The following is a 24521-nucleotide window of genomic DNA, read 5'->3' as shown; positions in this document are numbered from 1 at the left end:
TCCTACAGTTTGCGCTGAAACGTCAAGGTGTTTCAGAGCAAAACATACCTGCAATCCTGCAGTCAGACCGATTCCTCAACTGCCGGTTTCCCTTTTATCCACTTTGCTGTTCATGTGTTCTCTTTTTTGATGGTATCTTCCTCCCAATCTATTCCCCAATTAAGCCATTTACAAAACCTGGAAAGGAATAAAATGGCCATGGCGCTTTTTGAAGCAGACACTTCACGGAATCTGACAAATTTGACACATCAGAGGTGAAAATACAAAAAATAAATACAAAATAAATAAATTCTGCCTGTGCAGAGCCTAAAGGGGGCTTTACACGAGATGACCTATCGTGCGATAGATCGTCAGGGTCACGGTTGTTGTGACGCAAATCCGGCATCGCTAGCGATGTCGGGCTGTGTGACACCTCCGAGCGACGGAGTATCGCTCACAAATCGTGAGTCGTGTACTCGTCGCTAGGTTTCATAATCTCGTTTAATTAAAATGGCGCCGGTTGCTCATCGTTCCCGGGGTAGCACACGCCGCTCCGTGTGACACCCCGGGAACGATGAACAGCAGCCTACCTCCGTCCCACGGCACCCGTCGTTTATGCGGAAGGAAGGAGGTGGGCGGGATGTTTACGTCCAGCTCATCTCCGCCCCTCCGCTTCTATTGGCCGGCCGCTGTGTGACGTCGCAGTGACGCCGGACGTCCCTTCCCCTTCAGGAAGAGGATGTTCGCCGCCCACAGCGACGTCACACAGCAGGTAAGTGCATGTGACGGGGGTTAACGACTTTGTGCGCTCGATCATGAAATTGCAAGATAGATCATATCGTGTAAAGCAGGCTTTAGTCGTATAGCATGCTGCCTCATCAGGAGCTGAGGATGGTTTTAGGCTGTGTGCACACGCTGAATATCTAGTTGCAGAAATTTCCGCTCCTCTTGGCAGGAAAATACGTAAAACCGAAAAGATATGCTTTTGCATGTGTTTTTCAGATTGAAGTCAATGGGAACAAAAAACTCTAAATACTGCAGATAATTTTCTGCACCAAATCTGCAAGGAGAAAATACTCAACGTGTGAATTACACTTCAGGGTTCTCATTGACTTTGCTGACATCAGGCTTGTGACAAAGCTCCACACACGATAGAAACGCACTGTGTGCACACAGCCCTGTGGTCAGATTACATCTAGCACTACATTACTGAGCTCTGATTGCAAAGCATGAATATATTTAAATGAATGCACACTCCTTGGGCTACTTTCACACATCAGTTTTTTCCATCAGGCACAATCCGGGAAAAAAAAAAAAAAAACGGGTAAAACTGATCCGGTACCGCATCCGTTTTATCCCCATAGATTTGCATTGTGACCGGATTGTGCCTGATTGCTTTGCGTTGCATCAGTTTTTTTCCGGATGTGGCAAAATTAATTAAAGCGGCGGCCGGAGGCAACGTATCTTGCAACGTTTTTTTGTCCGGCAAAAACCGCAACGCGCCGCATCCGGCCGCTACGGCGCATTTTTCAATGCATGCCTATGGACGCCGGATGCGGCGCGAAAAAACGCATCCGGCCGCCGCATGCGGTTTCTTCCACTGCGCATGCTCAGTAGCGTGCCGCAACCGGAAAAAAAAAATAAAAAAAAAAAAAAAAAAAATCGGACAGGCCGCATGTAAAAACGTATGCAAAGGATGCGTAATTTTCACCGCATCCGTTGCATAGGTTTCACGCCCGAATTGAGCCGCACTGCTCAAACCGGATGTGTGAAAGTAGCCTAAGTGTTAGACAGCAATGATATAGGCTCAGGTATAGTAACATATATCCCCTATAGGTTTACCGGCTTGATGTAGCGTGGACATCCTATAGGCTGAACATGTGAAGTAACTCTGTGTGTCATGTAATGCACAGACTATCAGCCATCACCATCTGACCACCACCACAGTGAACATTGCTGACGTACCTCACTGGCTTCCCGTCTGCCATCAGACAAGCCCTCCGCCATGCACTCTTTGTGCAGCAGATCTAATATGCTTTTATCATCATCATCATATTTATTCTGCTCTTCCTCCTTGGTTTTGGAATCCGAGGCCTCTACAACCTCTGTCTCTGTAACGGTGATTTCCATGTGGACCCCGTCCTTTAGTGTCCAGCTACTGCTCTCCTTCAGATGCTTGACGTACTCCTTCTGCTGCCGGTGAGACATCATGTGAGCGGAGTGGCTGTTGGAGATGGAGGTAGAATCGATGGTGCAGTCTGCGTAGTCACACTCCTCATGGATCGCATAGCCAATGTCCATCATATCCGGCACTGACACGCTCATCCGATGAGAGAGGAGGTGCCTTTTTCGGATATCCAAGATTTTCCGGGAGCTTCTCTTGGACCTCTTAATTGACAAGTTCTGAAGTATAGGACGGGTCTTCTCTTTTAAAGAACCCCAAACAGATGGCTTATCCCACTCCATTGCTACCAAACCTGATGGAAATCAATCCCACTTGCAATATACCTTCACCTATGGAGAAATTAGAAAAATAGATATTTACACATATGTAATTGCTTAACTGCAAACTGATAAAAAAAAAAAAATATATATAAAAAAAAAAGGGACAAATAATATGAAAAGCATGAGACCATGTTCAAATGTTGTATTTTTTTTCCATGAGTTTTATGCATGACCCAGCAAAAGCCATGAGATTCCAGAACACACACTTTGGGGGGTTTTTTTCCCCATGACAAATGGAAAACTGCTGTGTTTTTGCTGCATTTTTGACAGCAGCAGCATGTCAATACTTCCAGCAGTTCTGCAGCTTTTTTCACTAAGGTTGCTTTCACACATCAGTTTTTTGCCATCAGGCTCAATCCATCAAAAACCTGAAAAACGGATCTGGCGTCTGTTATCGCCGGATCCGTTTTTCCTCCATAGACTTCTATAAGCGCTGGATGGCCTTCTGTTCCATCCGTCTTTCGCCGGATCCAGCAAAATTTGCTTGTCCGGCGGCCAGATGGAACACTGAGGGGGAACGTTTTTTTGTCTCCAGCGAAAAACCGTATCGTGCTGGATGTCGAGTTTTATAATGGAAGCCTTTGGACGCCGGATCCGGCGTAATGCAGCAACGCGCAAAAAAAAAAAAAAAAAAACAAAAGATGCGGCCACCGGAACAGTTTTTTTTTCAACTGCGCATGCTCAGTAACACAACGGATCCGTCAAAAACTGAAGGAACTGATCTGTTTTTTCACCGGATCGTGCCTGACACCAAAAAACTGATGTGTGAAAGCAGCCTAAGAAAATGCAAAAACAAAAGCTGCATTTTTCCAACTTTTATAGTCAGTCAATGAAAATAATTTTACTCAAAAATTGACTGTAGGCAAATGACAGCATAAAAGGCAAAAAAAAAAAAAAAAAAAAAAAGGAACAAAACCGGCTTTTTGAAAGCAGCTTTTTTTACTACAGAAGAAAAAAATAAAAGAAAAAAAAAGCAACGTGTGAACATACCCTGGGAGTGATAATTCTACACTGATCACATGTCCGAAGGGCGGACATTGTGTATTCTTGTGGGCATGTGACGGATTATTAATTTCCACACTAAAGAAAGAAAAAAAATTATAATCATAAAGAACCCACAAGAACATAATACCGGAGGTCAGGATGACCCGGTTATACCGTGTGCAGGTCTAATGACAAACACCTGAATTGGCAGCTTGTTAGATCCCATGAAGCTGTCATTGCAGGTTGTTGGTGTCATGGAGGGAGCCGCAGAGCTCATTGATTGGCTGCATCGTGACATGACCGCTGCAGCCAAAACACAATCAAGCAGCGGAGGGAATGGCCGGACCCAGGGAAGGAGCGTACAGCAGTTTGTTTTTCTACTAGTAACCAAACCTTTGGGGACCACTTTTGTAAAAGTTAAACCCCTCAATGCAGCGTCTTACAGTTCCAGTAAAGTGAATGGGATTTATAGAAATCTGCCCACTGTACTTTTATTTTTTAAACGCCATCTAAACTGACCGGCGACGCGCGTTTCATATACACCATGTTAATTTCTCTTGCCGGTAAGCAGTGTTATGTACATGTTTTCCCCATAGACTTGCAATTAAATGAGGAAAAAAAAACAAAAACAAAAAACATCACATGTTTTTAGTGAGTTTCCGCTGCAGAAACACACGGTAACTGGACATGACTGGATTTAACACCTTTTTTTTAGTACAAATAACAGGAAGTATCAAAAGCAAAGCAGCTTTATTTAAAACGTGACACGCCAAAAAGACAAACCACAGCACCAAAAAACAAAACAAAAACAGAAGTAACCCAATCGGTGCAGACAATCTAACATCAAAACCCAACCACATTCTCATCGTGGGAACGCTGCCCAAAATGGTTTCCTAAGGCGGTAAAACAGACCTGTCACCTAATCTCCTCAATATATACACCGCATACATTAAATTGATTTCTTAGATCTGGTGAGGCCGGTGTACATACTTTCAGTGTAGAACCTCAGATCCGCGTGGGTTGGACACCTGGCACCATTATTGCTAGCAACGGCAGGATGAAGACACGGACAGGAGCTGAGGACGGAGCACAACTCCATTCAATACTGAAGAACATAAAAAATCTAGACTGAAACCTGCTGCATATAGGATGACACCGGCTGCACTGCGTCTTATTGATGAACTTTTTGGGGGAGTTTGAGTCAGTTAAAACACAACCTATACCCATTATATTCCAACATCTTTACTACAAGGTGAATAATTTAATAAGGCCCTGTGAGCACAATGCGGATTTACTGCAGAAAATGTGTAACATTTCTGCAGTCATTCCCCAGCAAAACCTATGGGTATAAAAAAATACTGTGCGCACACTGCGTTTTTTTGTATACCTGCGGATTTACCCGTGGAATTTCCACTGCAAAATTAATGAGTATTTCCCTTTTCTGCAGGTACCTGCGTTTTTTACCATAGATAATGGTAAAAAGCCGCAAGAGCAAGTGTGGCGCCCTGAACAAGCCAGGACGTCACAGGCACTGCAACAACACACCCCACACCCCGGTTAGGCACATCAGTCACACACAAATCCTTGTTGCCTCCCTCCAGGGGCTGATGTCCACACCAGGTGGGGTGGAGCCAGGCGGTTGGCCCCATCCACTGAGGAGTTCACAGTCATGGAGGCGGGAAAGGAAGTCAAAGAGCGTAAGGAGGGTGAAAATGAAGGAACAAGAAGTGGTAGTTGAGGAGAAAGAGCAGACTGACCGTGTCCGTGTACGTGGCCCGGGCACCTAAGAGCAAGGCTGGCAGACGGTGGTGACAGTCTGCAGGCGAGGCCGATTGACGCACAACTGTAAGGGACGGGCGGTGGCCCGCCGGTACCGGACCGGGGAGCGAAGAGAAGCCAGCACCATTCGGCAGGGCCTACGGACCCCGACCAGGCTTGGAGTCGCCGTTAAGCCGGTCAAATCCGTCAGCGACGGGAACTTCCGGGGTTTCCCAGCAGCAAAGACCCGACTGAAGGCAACCGCTCAACCGTGAAGGGAAATACAGCTACCACCACAGCTAGAGTTCCCAGGGCCAGAGCCTGCGGGCAAAAAGGGGCTCCTCTGGCAAATACACCGCTGGGGAGCGGGTTACCGGTGGGAAGCCATCGGAGCCGAAGACACATTACAGGTGCAGGGAGAGATAGTCACCGCCAACCTACCAGGAGTGACCATCGCAGCCGGCTGTGGGACCCGTCCATCCAGAAGTTTGTTTTATCAGAGACTCCGTCTGCGTCATTGGCTGAGTGAGTACTACCGTGCCGCCTGGCACTGCGCTGCCTTCCCGCGACCCTGCACCTCACCAAACTCCGCCATCCATCTTACAGTCACCATCACCGGGCCCCGGGTCCCCCAAAACCCCCCTACCCACGGAGGGGAGAGAAACATCTCGGCTGCTCCCTGTCATCGCTCCCGGGATCCCCGTCCAGAGCAGCGGTGGTGTCCCAACTTCACCACAACCGTGGGTGGCGTCACGGACAAAATCCCCAAACCAAACCACCCCCTTTTCACTCACGGGCGAGGAGCGCCGCTCGAGTCCCCGGATCCGGCCCGCCGCTCGAGCCACAGAGCTGCAGCAGCAGCGCCGGACCCGATCGTTAGCGAGCGCAGCGCCCCACCGCCCGCGACACAAGGACCAACCTGAGAAAAAACTGTGGCAAATCCGCACCAAACCGCGGCAAAACCGCATGTGGATTTCGTTGCGGTTTTTTACTGCAGGTGTGGGATTCTTTAAGAGGGTCTGGATTTTCCTTGAGAAAAAGTTAATTTCTAGTGCGCACATGGCCTAAAACTGGTTTTACACTACATCACTTAAGGGAAATCTGTCACCAGGTTTTTGCTCCCCCATCTGAGAGCAGCACAATGTAGAGCCAGAGACCCTGATTCCAGAGATGTGTCACTTAGGGTACCTTCACACTTAGCGATGCAGCAGCGATCCGACCAGCGATCTGACCTGGTCAGGATCGCTGCTGCATCGCTACATGGTCGCTGGTGAGCTGTCAAACAGGCAGATCTCACCAGCGACCAGTGAACAGCCCCCAGCCAGCAGCGACGTGCAAGCGACGCTGCGCTTGCACGGAGCTGCCGTCTGGAAGCTGCGGAGACTGGTAACTAAGGTAAACATCGGGTATGGTTACCCGATGTTTACATTAGTTACCAGCGCACAGCTGTGTGTGCAGGGAGCAGGGAGCCGCGCACACTGAGCGCTGGCTCCTTGCTCTCCTACCATAGCTACAGTACACATCGGGTTAATTAACCCGATGTGTAATGCAGCTACATGTGCAGAGAGCAGGGAGCCGCGCACACTGCTTAGCGCTGGCTCCTTGCTCTCCTAGCTGCTGTACACATCGGGTTAATTAACCCGATGTGTACAGCAGCTACATGTGCAGAGAGCCGGAGCCGGCAGCACAGGCAGCGTGAGAGCTGCAGAGGCTGGTAACTAAGGTAAATATCGGGTAACCACCTTGGTTACCCGATGTTTATCTTGGATACAGCTTACCTCAGCTGTCAGATGCCGGCTCCTGCTCCCTGCTCGCTTCATTTGTCGCTCTCTTGCTGTCACACACAGCGATCTGTGTGTCACAGCAGGAGAGCGGCTTTGAAGAAAACGAACCAGGGCTGTGTGTAACGAGCAGCGATCTCGCAGCAGGGGCCAGATCGCTGCTCAGTGTCACACACAGCGAGATCGCTAATGAGGTCACTGCTGCGTCACAAAAAGCGTGACTCAGCAGCGATCTCGGCAGCGAGCTCGCTGTGTGTGAAGCACCCCTTACTGACCAGTTTACTGTAATTTTGATAAAATCAATGTTTTCTCTGCTGCAGATTATACAGAGCTCATGAATATGCTGGACTATATGGCAGCAGGTAAAGTAGTCCTGTAATGATAATCACTGCACATTAAACAGTGATTTTATTAAAACTACACTAAGCAGCACAGTTAGTGACATATCTGGAATCAGGGTCCCTTTTTCATCATGCTGCTCTCAGATTGGGTGGCAAAAACCTGGTGACAGAGTCCCTTAATATCCAGTCTGAAAACCTTAAACATTCTTCTCATCCTACCACTTGCCCTACTGATCCCTTCCCCTCACCTCTACTCCAGTCCCTCTCTCCGGTTGTCACTACTCACCTAACTAAAATCTTCAATCTCTCTCTCTCCTCTGGTATCTTCCCCTGCTCCCTCAAACACTATCATTACTCCATTATTAAAAAAACCTTCCCTTGATCCGTCCTGCACAAGCAGTTACAGACCAGTCTCCAATTTCCCCTTCATCTCTAAACTCCTGTAGCGCCTGGTCTACTCTCGTGTCACCCGCTACCATTCCTCTCACTCTCTTCTAGATCCTTTACAGTCTGGCTTACGCCCTCTACAATCAACAGAAACTGCCCTTGTCAAAGTGACCAGTGACCAATGACCTACTGACAGCAAAACGTAATGATGACCACTCTCTGCTTACCTTCTTGACCTTTCTGCCGCCTTCGACACTGTTGACCACCATCTCCTTCTCTCTATGCTCCAATCGGCCTGAAAAACACTGTGCTTTCCTGTTCTACTATCTTTTTGGACGCTCAGTGTATCATTTGCTGGCTCCACATCTTCTCCTCTCCCTCTCACTGTTGGGGCCCCTCAAGGTTCAGTCCTTGGCCCTCTTCTTTTTTCCCTCTACACTGCCCCAATTGGACAGACCATCAGCAGATTTGGCTTCCAGTACCATCTTTATGCTGATGACACCCAACTATACACCTCATCCCCTGAGCTCACCCCCGCTGTACTACAGAACACTAGTGACTGCCTGGCTGCAGTTTGCAATGTCATGTCTGCTCTCTATCTGAAACTTAACCTTTCCAAAATGGAACTTCTTTTCCCTCCATCTCCCAACCTTCCTAAACCTCACATCTCCCTCTCTGTGTGCGGCACAACGATACGTTTTTGGCAGCAGGCACGCTGTCTGTGTGTTATACTTGACACTGATCTCTCCTTCACCTCCCACATACAATCTCTTGCCCGCTCCTGCCGCTTGCACCTCAAGAACATCTCTAGAATCCGCCCCTTTCTCCCAATGGAGACAACAAAAATCTTCAGTGGCCCTGATCCACTCTCGCCTTGACTACTGTAAGGCTATGTGCGCACGTTGCGTACAGTCACTGCAGAATTTTCTGCAGCGATCTGAAGAGCACATGTGCGCTTTAAATCGCTGCAGAAAATGTCCGTAGAAAAAAAAAAAAAGCCGATTCCATGCGCTCTGCCATAGACAGAGCAGGGGCTGCCGGCAAAGCGCACGGAAGAAGTGACATGTCACTTCTTGAATGCAGCGCTTCGGGCAGCAGCCGATGCGCTGCGCTACAAGACGCCACGTGCGCACGGCCCCTGCACAATCTCCATAGACTGTGCAGGGGACGCAGGACGCATGCAGTTACGCTGCGCTACAAAGCGCAGCGTAACTGCATGAATTACGCACACGTGCGCACATAGCCTTACTCTGTTAATTGGTCTCCCCCTAACTAGACTCTCCTCTACAGTCCATCTTTAATGCAGCAGCAAGGGTCACCTATCTGGCTAACCGCTACTCGGATGCCTCTGCTCTGTGCCAGTCATTGCACTGGCTGCCCATATATCACAGGATCCAATTCAAACTGCTTGTTCTCCCCCACAAAGCTCTCCACAGTGCAGCACCCCCCTACATCTCCACCCTCCTCTCTGTCCATCACCCCACCCATTCTCTACGCTCTGCAAATAACTTTCGACTAACATCCACACTAATCCGAACCTCCCACTCCCGAATCCAAGACTTCTTCCGAGCTGCACCAATCCTCTGGAACGCTCTACCCCAAGAAGTTAGTACAAATCACAACCTACTCAGCTTCAGACTCTCCCTAAAAATGCATCTTTTTAGGGTGGCCTATCACAATCCCTAGCCAAACTAAATTCACCTAATCCCTCCACAACTTATCAGAACATAACCCCACGTCAAATTCCATGGCACCCAAATGCATCTCAAGGTTCTGGCCAACTGGTCCAAGCAGCCATTATCTATCCCCCATTTCCTTGAGATGGCTGGATTGTCATTGTAAATAAGCACTTGCCCCCCATCTCATTGTAGATTGTAAGCTCTCACGAGCAGGGTTGTCTTTTTTTCCCCTCCTAATATTGTATTTTCTATAACTATTACTTGTTTGTATATGATCCTCCTGAATTGTAAAGCGCTGCGGAATATGTTGGCGCTATCGAAATAAAGATTATTATTATGAGACAATTAGTCAATTCACAAACATTAGAAAGCTTTCTGATTTTAAAATGGTTAAAGAAAAGCAAACAGACATGGCTGGAAGAAGAGGCCTCCTGTCATATGTTCCAGCTACACACCTGGTATCCATGCAATCTGCACTATAGAGGCTGCAAGCTGTCCCAATACTCAGAGGGGATCACCAGGGAAAGATCGTAATCTGATTCTCAAAAATAAAGTGTATATCATACAGCACGCCATCTACACGGCTCAGGAACAAACACATTAACTACTGTATGACTTTCACACAAGCCTCCATTAGCAGAGAGTAGGTGTGAGGCATGAAATGTACGGGGCGCAGTAGGAGGCTGCTTTGTTACACGGTAGACAAATAAAAAGCTCAAATTCAGTAGATGCTGAACGCGGCTCAATGTGGGCAGACAAAAGGAACAGCAACCGGCAAATGGAAACCGCCGCTTCTTTATAATTACTCTCATTACATTATTTACTGCTCATGTTTAGATAAAACAAAAATGGATAAAAGGGCAGCAATGTACCCGACGCTCCCTGAGCAAAGAACATCTTACAGCCCTTAGTCCCAGCAACTACGCTATATCCGGACACCATACATACCGATTAGATTGCCCCGACTGTGCTCCAGATAGTGTACACTACACAGACACCATGTCCTTGCAAAAATAACTGTGCCATATGTTGCCCAAACAAACACTATAAATCATGCCCACAAGGTAACATCAAATTTAAAGGGAACCTGCCCTGCCCCATAACACTATCAACCAGCAGATATGGGGTTAATCGAATTACAAGGCTGTGCAGCATGCTGAAAGTGCAGCTACCGGGAGGAAATTAACTATTGATCAGCGTATCGGTGCAGCTTTCAGTCAATGTGCCGGGGCGTGATTACAGCTGCCGCTCACTGTATACCGAGCAGTGAGTGTAGCCGTCCGGCTGCGCCTCTGACAAAGCCACTGCATGTCGGGAGGAACACATTTAACCCACTCCCCTTTCAGTAATGCGGTCAGACAACACTGCAACACCATTACCTGTAGATTAACCCCGTGCCTACAAGATAATGGCAAAACATAAATACAGCTACACTCTGAAGTGTATAATATGTAGACATTGAATATATGAAATTGGAATTACATTACCGCCATAGAAACATTGTTAACAAAACAAAAAAAAACAAACACCCAAACATTTATTTTATAAATTGGCCAATTCATTAGTGCCCAACAGCCAGTGACAAGGCGAACCCCTTTGTTGGGGCCCTCAACTTATATGCCTAGCTACCAGAGCTGAAAGCCTAAATTGTAAAGGGGTGGCTCACTATTCTGCACTAGTGGCCACATCCCTGTAAAACTGATAGGGAAGGCTTTTTTTCAAATACCTTGTTCAGCCAATTCTGCCTCTGAGCGGTGCAATTGGGTCCACTTATCCCCATCAAGTGACCCCCTAGGCTCCGTGACCTCAGATCTGGTGATGTCCCGTCAACTTCCAGTTGACCCGCCATCACCGCGGTGGGCCCCAGTCTTCCTGAGTGACTGTGGGCGGAGTTTCACCGCTCATCACAGCCCAGCATTGCTCCTGCTTATGGCGCTCTTCAATGAAAAAAGAAATGCTTGAGATGCTGGGCTGTGATGTGTGGTGAAAGTCCGCCCACAGCCCTGTCACTCCCCTGACTGGGGCCCACCGCGGTGATGTCACATCAACTGGAATTTGACGGACATCACCGGATCTCAGATGTCACGGATCCCGGGGGTCACTTCATGGGGTTGAGTGGTCCGCAATAGCACTGCTCAGAAGCACAAGGTATTTGAAAAAAGCATTCCCCATCAGTTTTGCAGAGAAGTGACCACTAGTACAGAGTAGTGACCCACCCCTTTAGGGGTAGGCAGGATCCATCTCTAATTAAAACACCCAAGGCTGATGGAAGTAGTGTGTGATGCGGCCACGGGGTCTCATGGGTTACTTGTCACCGGGCCGGTGTCTGTTTGCGAATGTCACAGCGGCTTGGCCCGGTTCCGTGACCCCGGATGTGTCAATAAAGATGGGGATGATGGGAGTAGTTATTTGTGACGCCACCTGTGGTGTGCGGCCAGTTATTAGCCGCCGCGGGAAGTCTCTCTCCTGGGGCGGATGGTGACGCAGCTCAGGTGTTGCAGCTCTCCACAGGTAGATCTAGGCCTCAGGGAGGATGCTGGGAGTAGCAGTCGTCCACAGCGCAGGGGCGCGATGATGGGAACGCCGGCAATGATGGGGCGACACAAAGGGCGCAGTTCAAGTTCTTTACTCACTGAAGTTACACAGTCTTAGGAGTGCTGTGTTCCGCTGTGATGGGCCTCAGCCGATCCCGGATAATTCAGAGGTCAAGGCCGCTGTCTCCTTCTGTGTGTCCTTTCCAGTGGTTTTCCCTCCACCCCAGCTCCTAAGCCGTGGAACAGGTCACAGGTGCCTGCTGCACTCACCGCGAACCCTGGGATCCCCCTTCTTAAGAACCCGGGTCGAGCCTCGAGCTGCTGACCACGGGCCCCTTTCTGTGCAGTGTCTTCCGACATCTTTTCCAGAGTCTGACCTGGCGCTTGATGTGCCCGGAGCTAACTGAATGCTGTGTGAGATGGCTCCTCACTTCCCCTGCAGGTGCCCTGCCTCCCGGGTTGCTGAACTAGTAGGCAAGAGGTCCCATACCTCATGATGGCCACCCCTAGCACCTATCCTGGCCCAGTCCCAGAGCTCCTGAGTGTGTGTTGGATGTGTTGTGGTGGTTTATCGCCGATGACCTCATCCGTATGCGAGATGAATACTGCACCCCAGGTGAGGTGCAGTACCCTGTGGTGCCTGAAGCCTCAGGGGCGCCACATGTGCAGTTAGAATAAAGCATACTACAAATATCACCACAGACCAGCGCCTCTAAACCGAACAAGACAAGTGTGAACAGAGGCAAGCTGAGACAACAAGTCAATATAGCAAATAAAAAAAAAAAAAAAAAAGAAAAAGAATCTCCTCCCCGTTCAGTGAGGCAGTCGGATTAAACTGGAAAGCCATTAACTGCAGATTAACCCCATACATGCAGGATAATGGCATTTGGTTTATTAGAGGGAACCACTCACATCCCCAATGTGTCAAGAATAAAAAGTACATACAATAGTCGATCTAGTGACAAGACAGTACCATAGACCACAGGTCACAGCCCTGACAGTAAGGACACAGGGCTGCAAGACACTACAGTGTAACAAGGAACGAGTTACTTGAACAGGAGACAGACTTGGTAGAAGAGCTTACAGTACAGCACACAAAGGCTGATAAACCATAGCAAAGGCCGGGACCCCACGGCCATCATATTCAGCATCTAAGAAAGGTTGCATCCTCTGTACACGTTTTGCATCCTCTGTAGTTGTACAAAAAAAGAAAGTAAAACATGACGACTTGTAGAAATAGATTTATACTTTTCTTAGAGCAGTTGTGTTATGACTATTACATGAGCTGAAATTACCAGGTTTTAAGAGGGAGGCACGACACGTTACATGACTAACGTCACTCGCACCATTCATAGGTTATACAGCACGCGACCGGCTGAGAGAGCCATTATTATACATAGCTACAACATGACTCAAAATACATCACAAATGATCCATACAGTTAGATGAAATAATCCATGTGGGGCTTTTTTTTTTTTTTTTTTTTTTAAATGTTAAAATCATTATTGCCAAAACAGCCAGAAAAAAAAAACAACTTTTCCCTTCTCATTTTTTGTGATGGGAGAATAAAAAATGTGTAGCTTTCCATTGTCATATTAAAAGGGCTCTTTAAGAAGCAACTTGTCTATACTGAGGTTATATTATTATACATGGAGGGGGTGATTACTTCATATTAAAATTGCACACAAATGGCTTGTATAGGGCACCAGTCACACATGTAGGTGCACAGTGTATGGCTTACAGCCCATTAGTGACGCCGATACTACCGTGTTTTTCCAAAAATAAGACCTCCCCCAAAAATAAGCCCTAGCAGGATTTTCAGCATTTTCGGAGCAAGGCTTAAATATAAGCCCTCCCCCGAGAAAAAGCCCTAGTTACGGTTCAATAATGAAGTGTCCATGCAGCTAAAAAAAAGTTACAAATACTGCAGGACACTTCATTATACACAGCGGACACCATGCAATCACACTCGCCAGAAGCTGAGCAGAGGACCTGCAGTGATCTCACACCCACTCACCACATCCAGCGACACTGATTTCTTCTTGCCGGCAGAATCCTGAGAGGCAGTGCGGTGGAGCGCAGGGAACTGCCGCAACAGGACCTGCGGACACACGTGACTTCCTCCCATCATTCCCTGCGGGTGATGTGTGATGTGAGTGTGCGCTGCAATCTGGTGTGTGTGCGCCAGCAGCAGGGGATTGTGGCGTGCAGCTCCCACCGGAGATCACAGGGAGGACCTGGGAGCCACGCAGACATCCGGGTCTGGTAAGTATCGTCTCCTGTGAAGAGGGGGTCTGCTTTTTTTGGGGGGGTAAACTTATCCTCCAACTGTGTTTCTCCAAGAATAAGACCTCCAATCCAAAAATAAGCCTTAGTGCTTTTTTTTTGGGGGGGGGGGGGAGCGGGGGGAGAAAAACATATATAAAAACACAGATTCTTATTTTTGGAACAACAACAACGTATTAGACTGGGTGGGCTGCCCAGCACTATATACGGTGAGTGTACCACACAGGAACGGGAACCCTGGTTTACAAGGTCTACATTTGTTCCTATGGCCTGGGCAGGTAAAAATTGTAGCCCTTAGTTTCTGTGAATTTTTGCTGTAAAGCACTTTTGCAATAAGGTTTCATTAAGAGAGTTCTGACTTCTCTGCATATACCAGTTTATGTATCACAGCACATAGGCGGCCACAGAATCATTTTAGTGAAATCGGTCCGTGCTCACCCGACGGTGAGGTGTGTGGCACTCCTCTATGACATCCAAAAGCGAGCTCACCTGCTAACTTAATCTACAGGTTACTGAGTGCACAATAATATATTGAGGCGATAGAAGCCAAAAGAAGAATCATATTTTTAAAAAACCTTCATTTTAAAAATCCATTATGGCTAAAAATAAGAAAAGAAAAAAAAAAAGTCCCCAAAAAGGGGCAATACAAAAAACAAATACATTACAACAAGGCTGTGTAAGGGGTTTTTCAGATTTTAAAATCAATATGCAAGGGAAAATGTATCCTAGCAAAGCCCATGAGAATCCTGAAATGCTGTGCACATATTGCAGATTTTTTTTCTTGCATATTTTGGTGCAGAAAAAAAAACTACACCAAACAATTGACAGGTCAATTTTTCTGGGTTTTTTGCCAGCGTTTTTCCGATCACAATGCATAAAAAAAATGCAACGCAAAACCGCAGCAAAAAAAAAAAAAAATAAATAAATAAAATAAACTAGCATTTTTTTCCACAACGTTTTTCCTGCCAAGAGATAAAGATTTGTTAGCAATTTTCTGCACCCAAAACTAACGTGGGAACATACCCTAAAAGGCTGCGTGCCCACGATCAGGATTCACAGCATTTTGGTCGCAGTGTGTTTTTGATGCGTCCAAAACGCTGCATTGTACAATTAAAGCACAATGGATGGGATTTCTAGATATCCCATGCACACTGTTCTTGTTTTTCCCAGAATGCAGAATGATCTGCGGTGCGGCTTCCCGAACCACAGCATGTTAATTTATTGCTGCGAAGCTGCGAGTGTTCTATGCAGGGAGAACAGAGAAAGGCCACAGCTTCCCGAACCCTGATTGTGGGCACAGGTCGCCGCGGTCTCCTGCGGAGAATACTCACAGCCCCGCAGTAGAGGACACGCTGCATCCACCTAAGCCTGCAGCACGATGGCCTGAAGGGGAGGTGGATTCACTTTCAACTCTGTGCCAAATAATCACATTAGGCTTTGCAAAAGGCAGGACATGGCATATTAGTTATGCCTTGAGTGGTCATGCTTCTGACATTCAGATGCAGCCCCCTTTTTTTTATAATAAAATAAAATTAAAAAAAAAACAAACAAACAACTAGAAAAGGAATTGTAAAGAAGAGTGTAACCTCACTTTTTTTTTTTTTAACCCAAAGTTAGCTGGTATGGTTAGTGCTAATGTTTATAATATGGGCACACAGGTTTCTCTATGGGGACAGACAGAAGAGGCCCCTGTGCAAGGACAAAGTATGGGCCCATTGCAGTCCAATAGCTCATCACAATGCACAACCCTACCTGCTTTGGAGGAGGATGTGAGCCCCCTTAAATTGGGGGCCCCTATGCGGCTGCACCAATGATGTGACCACAATTCAGGGGTTGGACACAGCAGCCATGTACACAAGTTCTTAATTTTAAAATGAAGGTGAAACGGAGTTCCGTACTTACATACATTTACACTGCGTTTAGCACTGCAGTGTAAATGCATGCGTCCTGCGTCCCCTGCACAATGTTCCCTTTAAATTTTTATTGAAATATATTCTGGAGGCTCTTTTCATTGTGACACTTGTCAGACTCTGATTAGAAGCCTTCATCTGTTTAAAGGGGTCGTCTCATCTTTTAAAATGGGTAAAATTACGAAGTGTAGGTAACACTAGCAGCCTGATGGGTGAGCCGTCTTACTTCAGCTTTAACTCTTCTGGCATTTTTCAATAAAGATTTTAGCATATGCAGGAGTAAAACATGATTGAATCTCATTCAAATGTCCATATTGTATTCGGAATGTTAATGGATCGCACACATGCCCAATATAGTATATGTGGCTGTTCTCGGTTGGGATTTTTATGGACCATGAGCATGTGCAGAAATCGAGAATACCTGTCAATTGCTTTTTCCTGCACCACCGATGGAGTATCTATACAGGTCTATGGATCAGTGGAAAATCACATACAGCACACCATAAATCACGGACAGCAGACTGAGAAGGCCATCACTTAGGGGGACAGGTGAAGCTTCGTATTTTATTTAACCATATCTGAAATTCACTGACACCATCCAAACACTAAGGAAATGCAGATCCAAAAAGACCGACTCTTTGTGTTTGTTTGTTTAATTGCGTACGTTACAATCCGTGGTCGTCTGAACGAGGCCTTAAGGCCACTTCACACATAACGAGATCGCTAACGACATCGTTGCTACGTCACAGTTTGTGACGAAACAACAACTTCACCAGCGATCTCGTTGATCTGACACGTACCAACGATCCGCCCCCTGCTGTGAGATCGTTGGTCGTTGCTGAATGTCCTGGGCCATTTTTTGCTCGTTGGAGTCCTGCTGGGCAGGATGGATCTGTATGTTTGACACCTACCAACGATCTCGTTAACGACCTAGATGAGAACTTACAGTATGACATGTAGGCGTGTAGTTGGGTCACTTTTTCCGCGCCCCCTCTGCACTGATTGGTTGGCGCTAAGAACAGTAAGCAAACACTCGGGAACGAAGTACGAATGAATCCGGGTGGAGTCGCAGACCTCAAAGCAAGGCTCAAAAAGGGACAAAAGGATGAAGCGATACAAAGTTGCCTTCTAGGCCGGCCACCTAATCAGAACGCAGTATTGGCCACCAATCGGAGCGGAGGGGTGTGGAAAAGGCGACGCATATGCATGCCTACGTGGCTTACAGCATCAAACACTACGCCCCTATTCGAGGTCGGAATCGTTACATAGCTGCTGTGTGACAAGGTCCCAATGACCAACGAGATCGTTAGACAGGTCGCTGCATCGTTACTAAAGTCGTTGGGAAAATAACTGTGTGACATCTGACCAACGACTTAACAACGATCCGGAGACTGTGACGTAGTAACGATCTCGTTATGTGTGACTGGACCTTTACAGTCTTTGATTGGGCTTATTTACTATGAAGCTGAGCTGCAATGCTAGACGTAAGACATGGACCGCTGGGGAGCTTTTTCTAGAAGAGAACCCATGGTTTCTTATTGTAGAAGAACCATTTATCCTGAAGTTTATACCGGTACAGCATCTTCTAGAGGTATAACAAGAAATATTATCTGCAGAAGACACGGCTTAGGTCACACGGGGGTAGGATTGTCCAAGACGCTCCTTCTTGATATTACAAAATGTCACTTTAAATAAATAAAACAAGCAATTTCCTTTTCAGCAGGAAGTGCTGCACAACTAATTGAGCTTTGCCGTCACAACACCTCAGGAAAGCAAGACAACTTTCATACAGATGAAAATAAGGATATTGCATCAGATACAATAACAACTGTTTCTACAAAACTTTGGCTGCTGTTCAAGGCACATAAGGTGGTAAATGTGTCTGCAGCCGAGTCTACACGACAAGTGTCAGAACATAAGACGCCGCTCCACGCGGGATCCTCACGTAGCTTCCCAGGCCGGTGAGGGGTAGAGGTAACAATGTCACACCCTCATCCAACACTCCGGAGAGGAAACGCTCAATACATATGTGACCAACTCAAAGGAACGGATGGCACGGTGCTGAAAATAACCGGACGGAGAGGATTCGGTACAGCACTCAGGGACGGAGACACTGCATGGGAACATGATAGGGAAAAGAACTAATATCCCTTTATAGTAGGCTGTCCTCCAGGATTCCATACAATGTGACAACTTCCAATAAAGGAAGATGGGATGGACCGCATGGTAAAAGGTTAATGAAAAGGATCACTTTTTTTAGTCACTTCTGTCTACACATTAGTTTTGTTGATTATCAGGAAACTATGACAAGTAGATAAGAGCAAAAAGCACAGAAGATCGCTGCGTCAGCCCTGGGACGTGTGAAGGGGCTGGCAGACTGGCTCATCAGGCTTTGTGCACACATTGAGTATTTGGTTGCACACATTTATGCATCTCTTGGCAGGAAAAACACCCCCCCAAAAAAAATGCCCGTTTTGATGCAATTTTTTCAATAATGAAAAACAGGTAAAAAAGCTGAAAGACTTGATATGCTGCCAATTACTTTCTGCACCAAATCTGCAAGGAAAAATATATATATTTAAGAAAAAAATAAAACAACGTGTGCACTACACTTCAGGTATCTCATTTACTTTGATGGCATAAGAGAGCTGCTTGTGTTTTGTGACGACTGCACTAAAAAAAAACAGGGTGGTTACTGAAAATGCACCGTGTGCACACAGTCTAGCCCGCCCATCTTCTATCACTGACAATGCATTAGAAAAAAGTGGCAGGATTTTTAAGGTAATGTACCGATCGAGGGATCCTTCTCTGCTGAACTAATGCCTACATCAGTGGAGTTCTGGTAATAAAAATATATCAGCACATTTTACTTTCACACTGCTTTTGTGTGACCTTATGCCACTCCTGGTGCAAAAATTTAAGCTGTTCTTTTTTGTTTGATGGCTTTTGACTATTCATCTTCCTCTTGATTACATTCCAAAGGTTTTCAATAGGGTTCAGGTCTGGAGATTGGGCTGGCCATGACATGGTTTTGATGTGGTGGTCCTTCATCCACACATTGACTGACCTAGCTGCGTGGCATGGTGCATTGTCCTGCTGGAAAAAAACAGTTGTGGAAGATTGCCTGAGCAGCAGAAAGCAACTATTTTTCCAGGATAACCATGTATGCGGCTTGATTCATATGTCCTTCGCAAAGTTAATCTGCCCAATTTCTAGAGTAAGAATTTCTGCGAGTCAAATTTTCAGCTTTGCCCAACACCTGGTCATCTAATGGTTAGACGAAGACCTGTAGAGGCGTAGAGGCCACAGGGTCTTAGGCTATGTGCGCACGTGTGCGCTCTGCACCGCACACAAAAGGTCCGCTTCAGAGCGCAGCTGGAAAGCTCCGTTCTGAAGCGCCTGGTGCCTGCAGAATTTGTGCGCTCTGCATGCTGCCTCTCCCTATAGACAGCATGCAAAGCGCACAAAAGAAGTGACATGTCACTTCTTAGACCGAAAGCTTCGGGCAGCAGCCGAATCGCTGCGTTCTAATACGCCACGTGCGCACGTCTCATGCACAATCTTCACAGATTGTGCTGGGGATGCAGGACGCACGCAGTTATGCTGCGGTGCAGAACGCAGCGTAACTGCATGCAATACGCACACGTGCGCACATAGCCTTACACCCTCTGTGAAATTTAGTGGAGCATGGGGATGCTTCAGCAAGGCTGGAATTGGGCAGATTAAACTTTGCAAAAAACGTATGAATCAAGCCGCATACAAGGTTATCCTGGAAAAAAAAAAAAAGTTGCTTTCTTCTGCTCAGGCAATGTGGTCAGTAGTTTATAGAATAAAATAATTTACAGTTTACTCAAAAATATACCTATAAAAAGAAAAAAGTCAGAAAACTGAATTTTGCAGTGGTCTCTTATTTTGCCAGAGCTGGCTGTGGCCTTTAGTTTATTAAACAGTATATTTATTACAATGAAAAGTTACAGTAGGTTTCATGTTAAATTGAACGAAGTTAGAATTTCTAGAAATTACATATTTATATATATATATTTTTTATATGAATGGCTGTTTTTTTAATATAAGTAAACTAATTAAACTCACTACCCCCTACAATCCCAAACCCTCTCCCGCCAAAAAAAAAAAAAAAAAAAAAAAAAAAAAAAAACTAACATGAGAAGGCAGTCCATTTAAACATGCAGCTTCTCCTTCTACAACCAGAAGTGACTTTTCTCCATGTGGCTGCAAGTCATCAATACAGAAAGCGTTTCCCAGCGGTGCATTTGATGAGAAATCAGTACGAAGGGTGCATTAAATTGCCATCTAATAAAAGCATGTGGGTTTTTTCCAAGAGGAACTAAAAAGGTCATTCAGTAACTATTGTAAAGTTTTAACAAGAAGACGACGCTCATCAAAACAGGTTCACTTCCTTCAAATTATAAAACTGGGGAGCAAATCATCAGCAACACTGCCTGCCCGGCTATAAACCAGCACAGGACTCCCTGGCATTTAATTTTAGCCAATTGGCAGTTAAAAAAAAAGAAAGAAAAAGAGGAAAAGGATTATGGTAGATACAATAAAGACTATAAAGATATTAAGAAACAGGCATAATGTAGAAGAATAGATGGTATAGGGGGAGTTACAGACAGAAACGCTAATGCTAGTAAACCAATTATGGGAGACTAGTTACCTGCCATCGCAAAGATCCCAAGTTTCAGAAAAAAAATTCTGCTATTAAAAAAAGAAATAAAAGTCTGGAGAGAATACCGGCTTTCACTGGCAGAGAGACCGTAAGCGGAGAAGGACTACTGTGTCTGGCAAACAAGCGCCACGCAAGGTCTCCACATCACTTCCTTTACATGTTCCATTGGAAAAAAAAAAAAAAAATCCATTGTTGCCATTTTCATCTATCAACAAGGAAACACAAGTCGTCTGATTGAGCAAGAGACACAAAATCGGTGACTTTAAAACTATTGCTGTACTGTGTTACACAGCAGACGCCTGCAGCACCGAGCCATCAGACGAGCTCACAGCGAGGCCTGTGTGACCACACCGTAACCACAATGTACTGGTCTAGTCTATATAAACCTTCCCACAGATCAAGAAATGCCACATTTCAGACATTCTGCAGAAGAACTAAGGTTTCCACCTCTAGAATATGAGTGAAAAGAGCACCACACCGCTGACCTCCACCCCAGGGCTGGGGAAATCAGAAAATATCTGTGCAATGCAGAGTTGTCTAAAAATTTAGCAACAGTTTTCATGCCAGTTTCTCCAAGCTCTGCCAAAACGAGTGGAGCTGGGGTGTGATGGGAGCGTAATGTCACCACTCGTCTCATTCATGAAGAGCTGTAATTAGTATCTCAATTTGTACATGTTTTTTCATACCAGTAATGCATGGTCTATATTCCTATATTCATTGTTCCACATACCTTAGCACTGCAGTCGGCAGCTGTCTCATTATTACTATGTTTTATATTCAGTTTGTATCTGTTCACATTAGAAGGATATGCCATCAGTCTTGTTCTTAGATTGCAGGGTGATACCTTCTGATTGAACACTTCTGCTCTTCAGCCTCAGCAGATTTTAATTCTCCATTTGCAGGTTCTTGTCCGCCCATAATTTGAAGGGTTTTGGTTTTTTTTTTAACCCAAACAGAGGCATTAGGCTATGTTCACAAGCTGCATCTTTTACTGTGTTTTTGGTGCATGTTCGAGGTCACAAAGATGCACCTAAATGCATGTGTGGCGCCCCTGATGCTTTCGTCGCCACAGAGGTACTGCACCTCATCCAGAGGTGTGGTATCCCATCCTGGGTAAGAAGGGGGTCATCTACCGGTTCACAGACAAAACCTGCACACACCAATTGTTGGGTCACACACTGGGTCAGGGTTTAACCCCCCGTCACATACAATATCGGTTCTAACGAGTTCACATACAATGTGACTGTCAGGCGCAGGCTAGAAAAATACTTATAATATCTAATGTTTGCAATTTCAGTGCTCTAAAAGTGATCAGTGACCTTCATAGGGATGTAATAAAAGAGACTACACATAATCAGGTGCAAAAAAAAAAAAAAACATTTACTTAACATAAAACTAATAACTCTGAAATACAAACATTTCAAAACTCCCGCCAAATAGTCCCCAGTTCGACTGTCAAAAAAACTCTACAAAGAAAATTTATGGAAACAAACTTAATTTTAAGGTACCTTAAGTACTATTAAACACATATTCAATCAGAATTAGATCCTGAAGTTTCCCCAGAAAAATTACACTTGCAGAGCATGTGATGAATAAAAACATAAAATACCAACCTTATTGAGTGTGACGTGTTCACATACAATGAGCCTGAGAGATTAGCGCAGTTATATCTGTCCTCCTGAAGCTCTGCAATCCAACTGTGGTATGAGGTTTCACAATGCAGCTAGAGACAGGAGACTACCTGGAGGGAGGGGGATTTCCTCACAATCTGGTGAGGAAGGAGAAATTAAAAGTAAAAGATGTGCCTGTCAGGCCTATTGTATGTGACGGAGGGTTAAGGCAGGTACTCCATTAATGCTGAGGAGCAGCGACCAGTATACCTGGTTATGTGGCCTGGAGGGGTGTCCTGGAGGGGTGGAGCCTAGCAGAGGGAGTGTGGGAGGAGTCAGTGGGATAGTTAGACTGCCTCGTTCAAACTTGAACTAACCGGTTTTCCTGTCAGAGAAGTGACATTGGACAGGGGTCTGTGACAGGAAGTCTGAGAGGCAGGAATGAAGAGACTTTGGTTTTGTGGTGAAGACCCTGTGGCCCTGCTAGGTTCAGGTGACACTGACGAAAAGGGTTCCAGAGTGCCACGGATGTGCGGGAGGCCTCCGTGGACTGTTCCACCAAGAACATCGGGGTGGAGGAATCTGGCCGCAATAACGGAGATGGTCTGAAGGCTAGAGAAAGAAAGACAGACATTTCCTTTAGCAATCCGACGGCTCGGGAGATTGCTGCAGGCACCAGAGGCCACAACCTGCCACCCATCATCTGCAGGGGGGGGGGGGGGGGGCAATAAAAGGACCGACGTCAGCCACCCTTGGACAGGTCTCGGTGGCAGATGCGCAGGACAGTCCAGTGAAGGTTAGCGCTAGTGAGACGGCCAGGGAAGGCACATTGAGGGGTGCACCGGTACACGACCTTTGACCTGCTCGGGATCGGCGGAGGTCCGGAACAATGAATCCCGACATACGATGGATAACCGGTCAGTGCAACTGTGAGACTAAAGGCCCTGTCCCACACAGAGATAAATCTGCGGCAGATCTGTGGTTGCAGTGAAATTGTGGACAATCAGTGCCAGGTTTGTGGCTGTGTACAAATGGAACAATATGTCCATGATTTCACTGCAACCACAGATCTGCCAAAGATTTATCTCTGTGTGCGACAGGGCCTTAACAGTGAGTAAAACATCTCAACTGCAAGCCCGGTGTCATCTATTTTGTCCTGCATCCTATGAACATCCACCATAGACTTTACAAACTGTTGCCCTGGGGTACCCGCTCCACCTGTGGGGAGCAGAAACACCTCGCCACCACACCACCAACCCCCAGAGTCCTGTCCAGCAGCCACGGCTCCAAAGCCGCAATCCACAGGTGGCATCACGAATCTTATACAAACTTTATTACTATCTCCCCCATATCGCCATATTAACTCCACTAGGGTCACGGGTTCGGGCCCCGCCACCACTGACTACCCCGGACTAGTCTGGCCCAACACTGAGTCACCTAAGGCCCTGGGGCAGGTGAGTCACATGTATTTCCTTCTCCCAGCAAAGTCTATGAGATTTCTATTTTGCTGTCTACATTGGGCATCTTTTTTTGGCTGCATCTTGGCTATGTTTTTGAAGATGCAGCATGAAAATTCTTTTTGCATTTTTGCCAGCGTTTGAGCCCTTCCAGTCAATAGATTTTACTTAAACGCATTGGGCAAAATGCAGTAAAAACACATGCGTTTTTTCTATGCGTTTTTGCTCCGGGTGCATTTTTTGGTGCTAAAAACGCTGTATTTTTGTGGTTTAGAAAAGACCCAACAAAAATGAAGTCACCTTGCCACTGGCTGTTGGGTTCACATAAACCGATCCAATTTTTTGTGCTAAATGTGATGCCCTGGCCTATCAGGTCGTCACAAAGGTGCTGTGCAGTCTTCCCTTATGCATGGTACCTGCTCCTCCATGGTTACAGGTCCTGTTCTTTTGGTGTTGCTAAGAACAGGTATACACAAATCCTGAGGAACACTCTGCACCACACCCACCAGACACCCATTGGGCAGCCTGAGGGGAATAGGGCCGCCCAGATGGAGGGATGGTAGAAGGAGGACCAGAAGTGTCAGTGGAGTAGGAGAGTTCGAGTGCAGCAGTGACAGTGA

The 24521-nt window shown here is 46.3% G+C and overlaps 1 protein-coding gene across 2 annotated transcripts in view; it reads right to left on the bottom strand.

Annotated features, from left to right (window-relative positions):
• MCTP2 (multiple C2 and transmembrane domain containing 2) overlaps nt 1–24521 on the bottom strand; it is a 239582-nt gene that overhangs the window by 176638 nt on the left and 38423 nt on the right. For both annotated transcript variants that reach the window (XM_075345977.1, XM_075345978.1), the window contains exon 2: nt 1945–2493. In XM_075345977.1, the coding sequence (XP_075202092.1) occupies nt 1945–2445 (501 nt within the window). In that variant the 5' untranslated portion in view covers nt 2446–2493. The remainder of the gene's footprint in view (nt 1–1944; nt 2494–24521) is intronic.

Source organism: Anomaloglossus baeobatrachus, chromosome 4, assembly GCF_048569485.1.
Source record: "Anomaloglossus baeobatrachus isolate aAnoBae1 chromosome 4, aAnoBae1.hap1, whole genome shotgun sequence".
NCBI classification, from domain to species: Eukaryota; Metazoa; Chordata; class Amphibia; order Anura; family Aromobatidae; genus Anomaloglossus; species Anomaloglossus baeobatrachus.
Note: the sequence above shows the minus strand (reverse complement) of the source record. Positions and strands in the feature narration are given on the sequence as shown.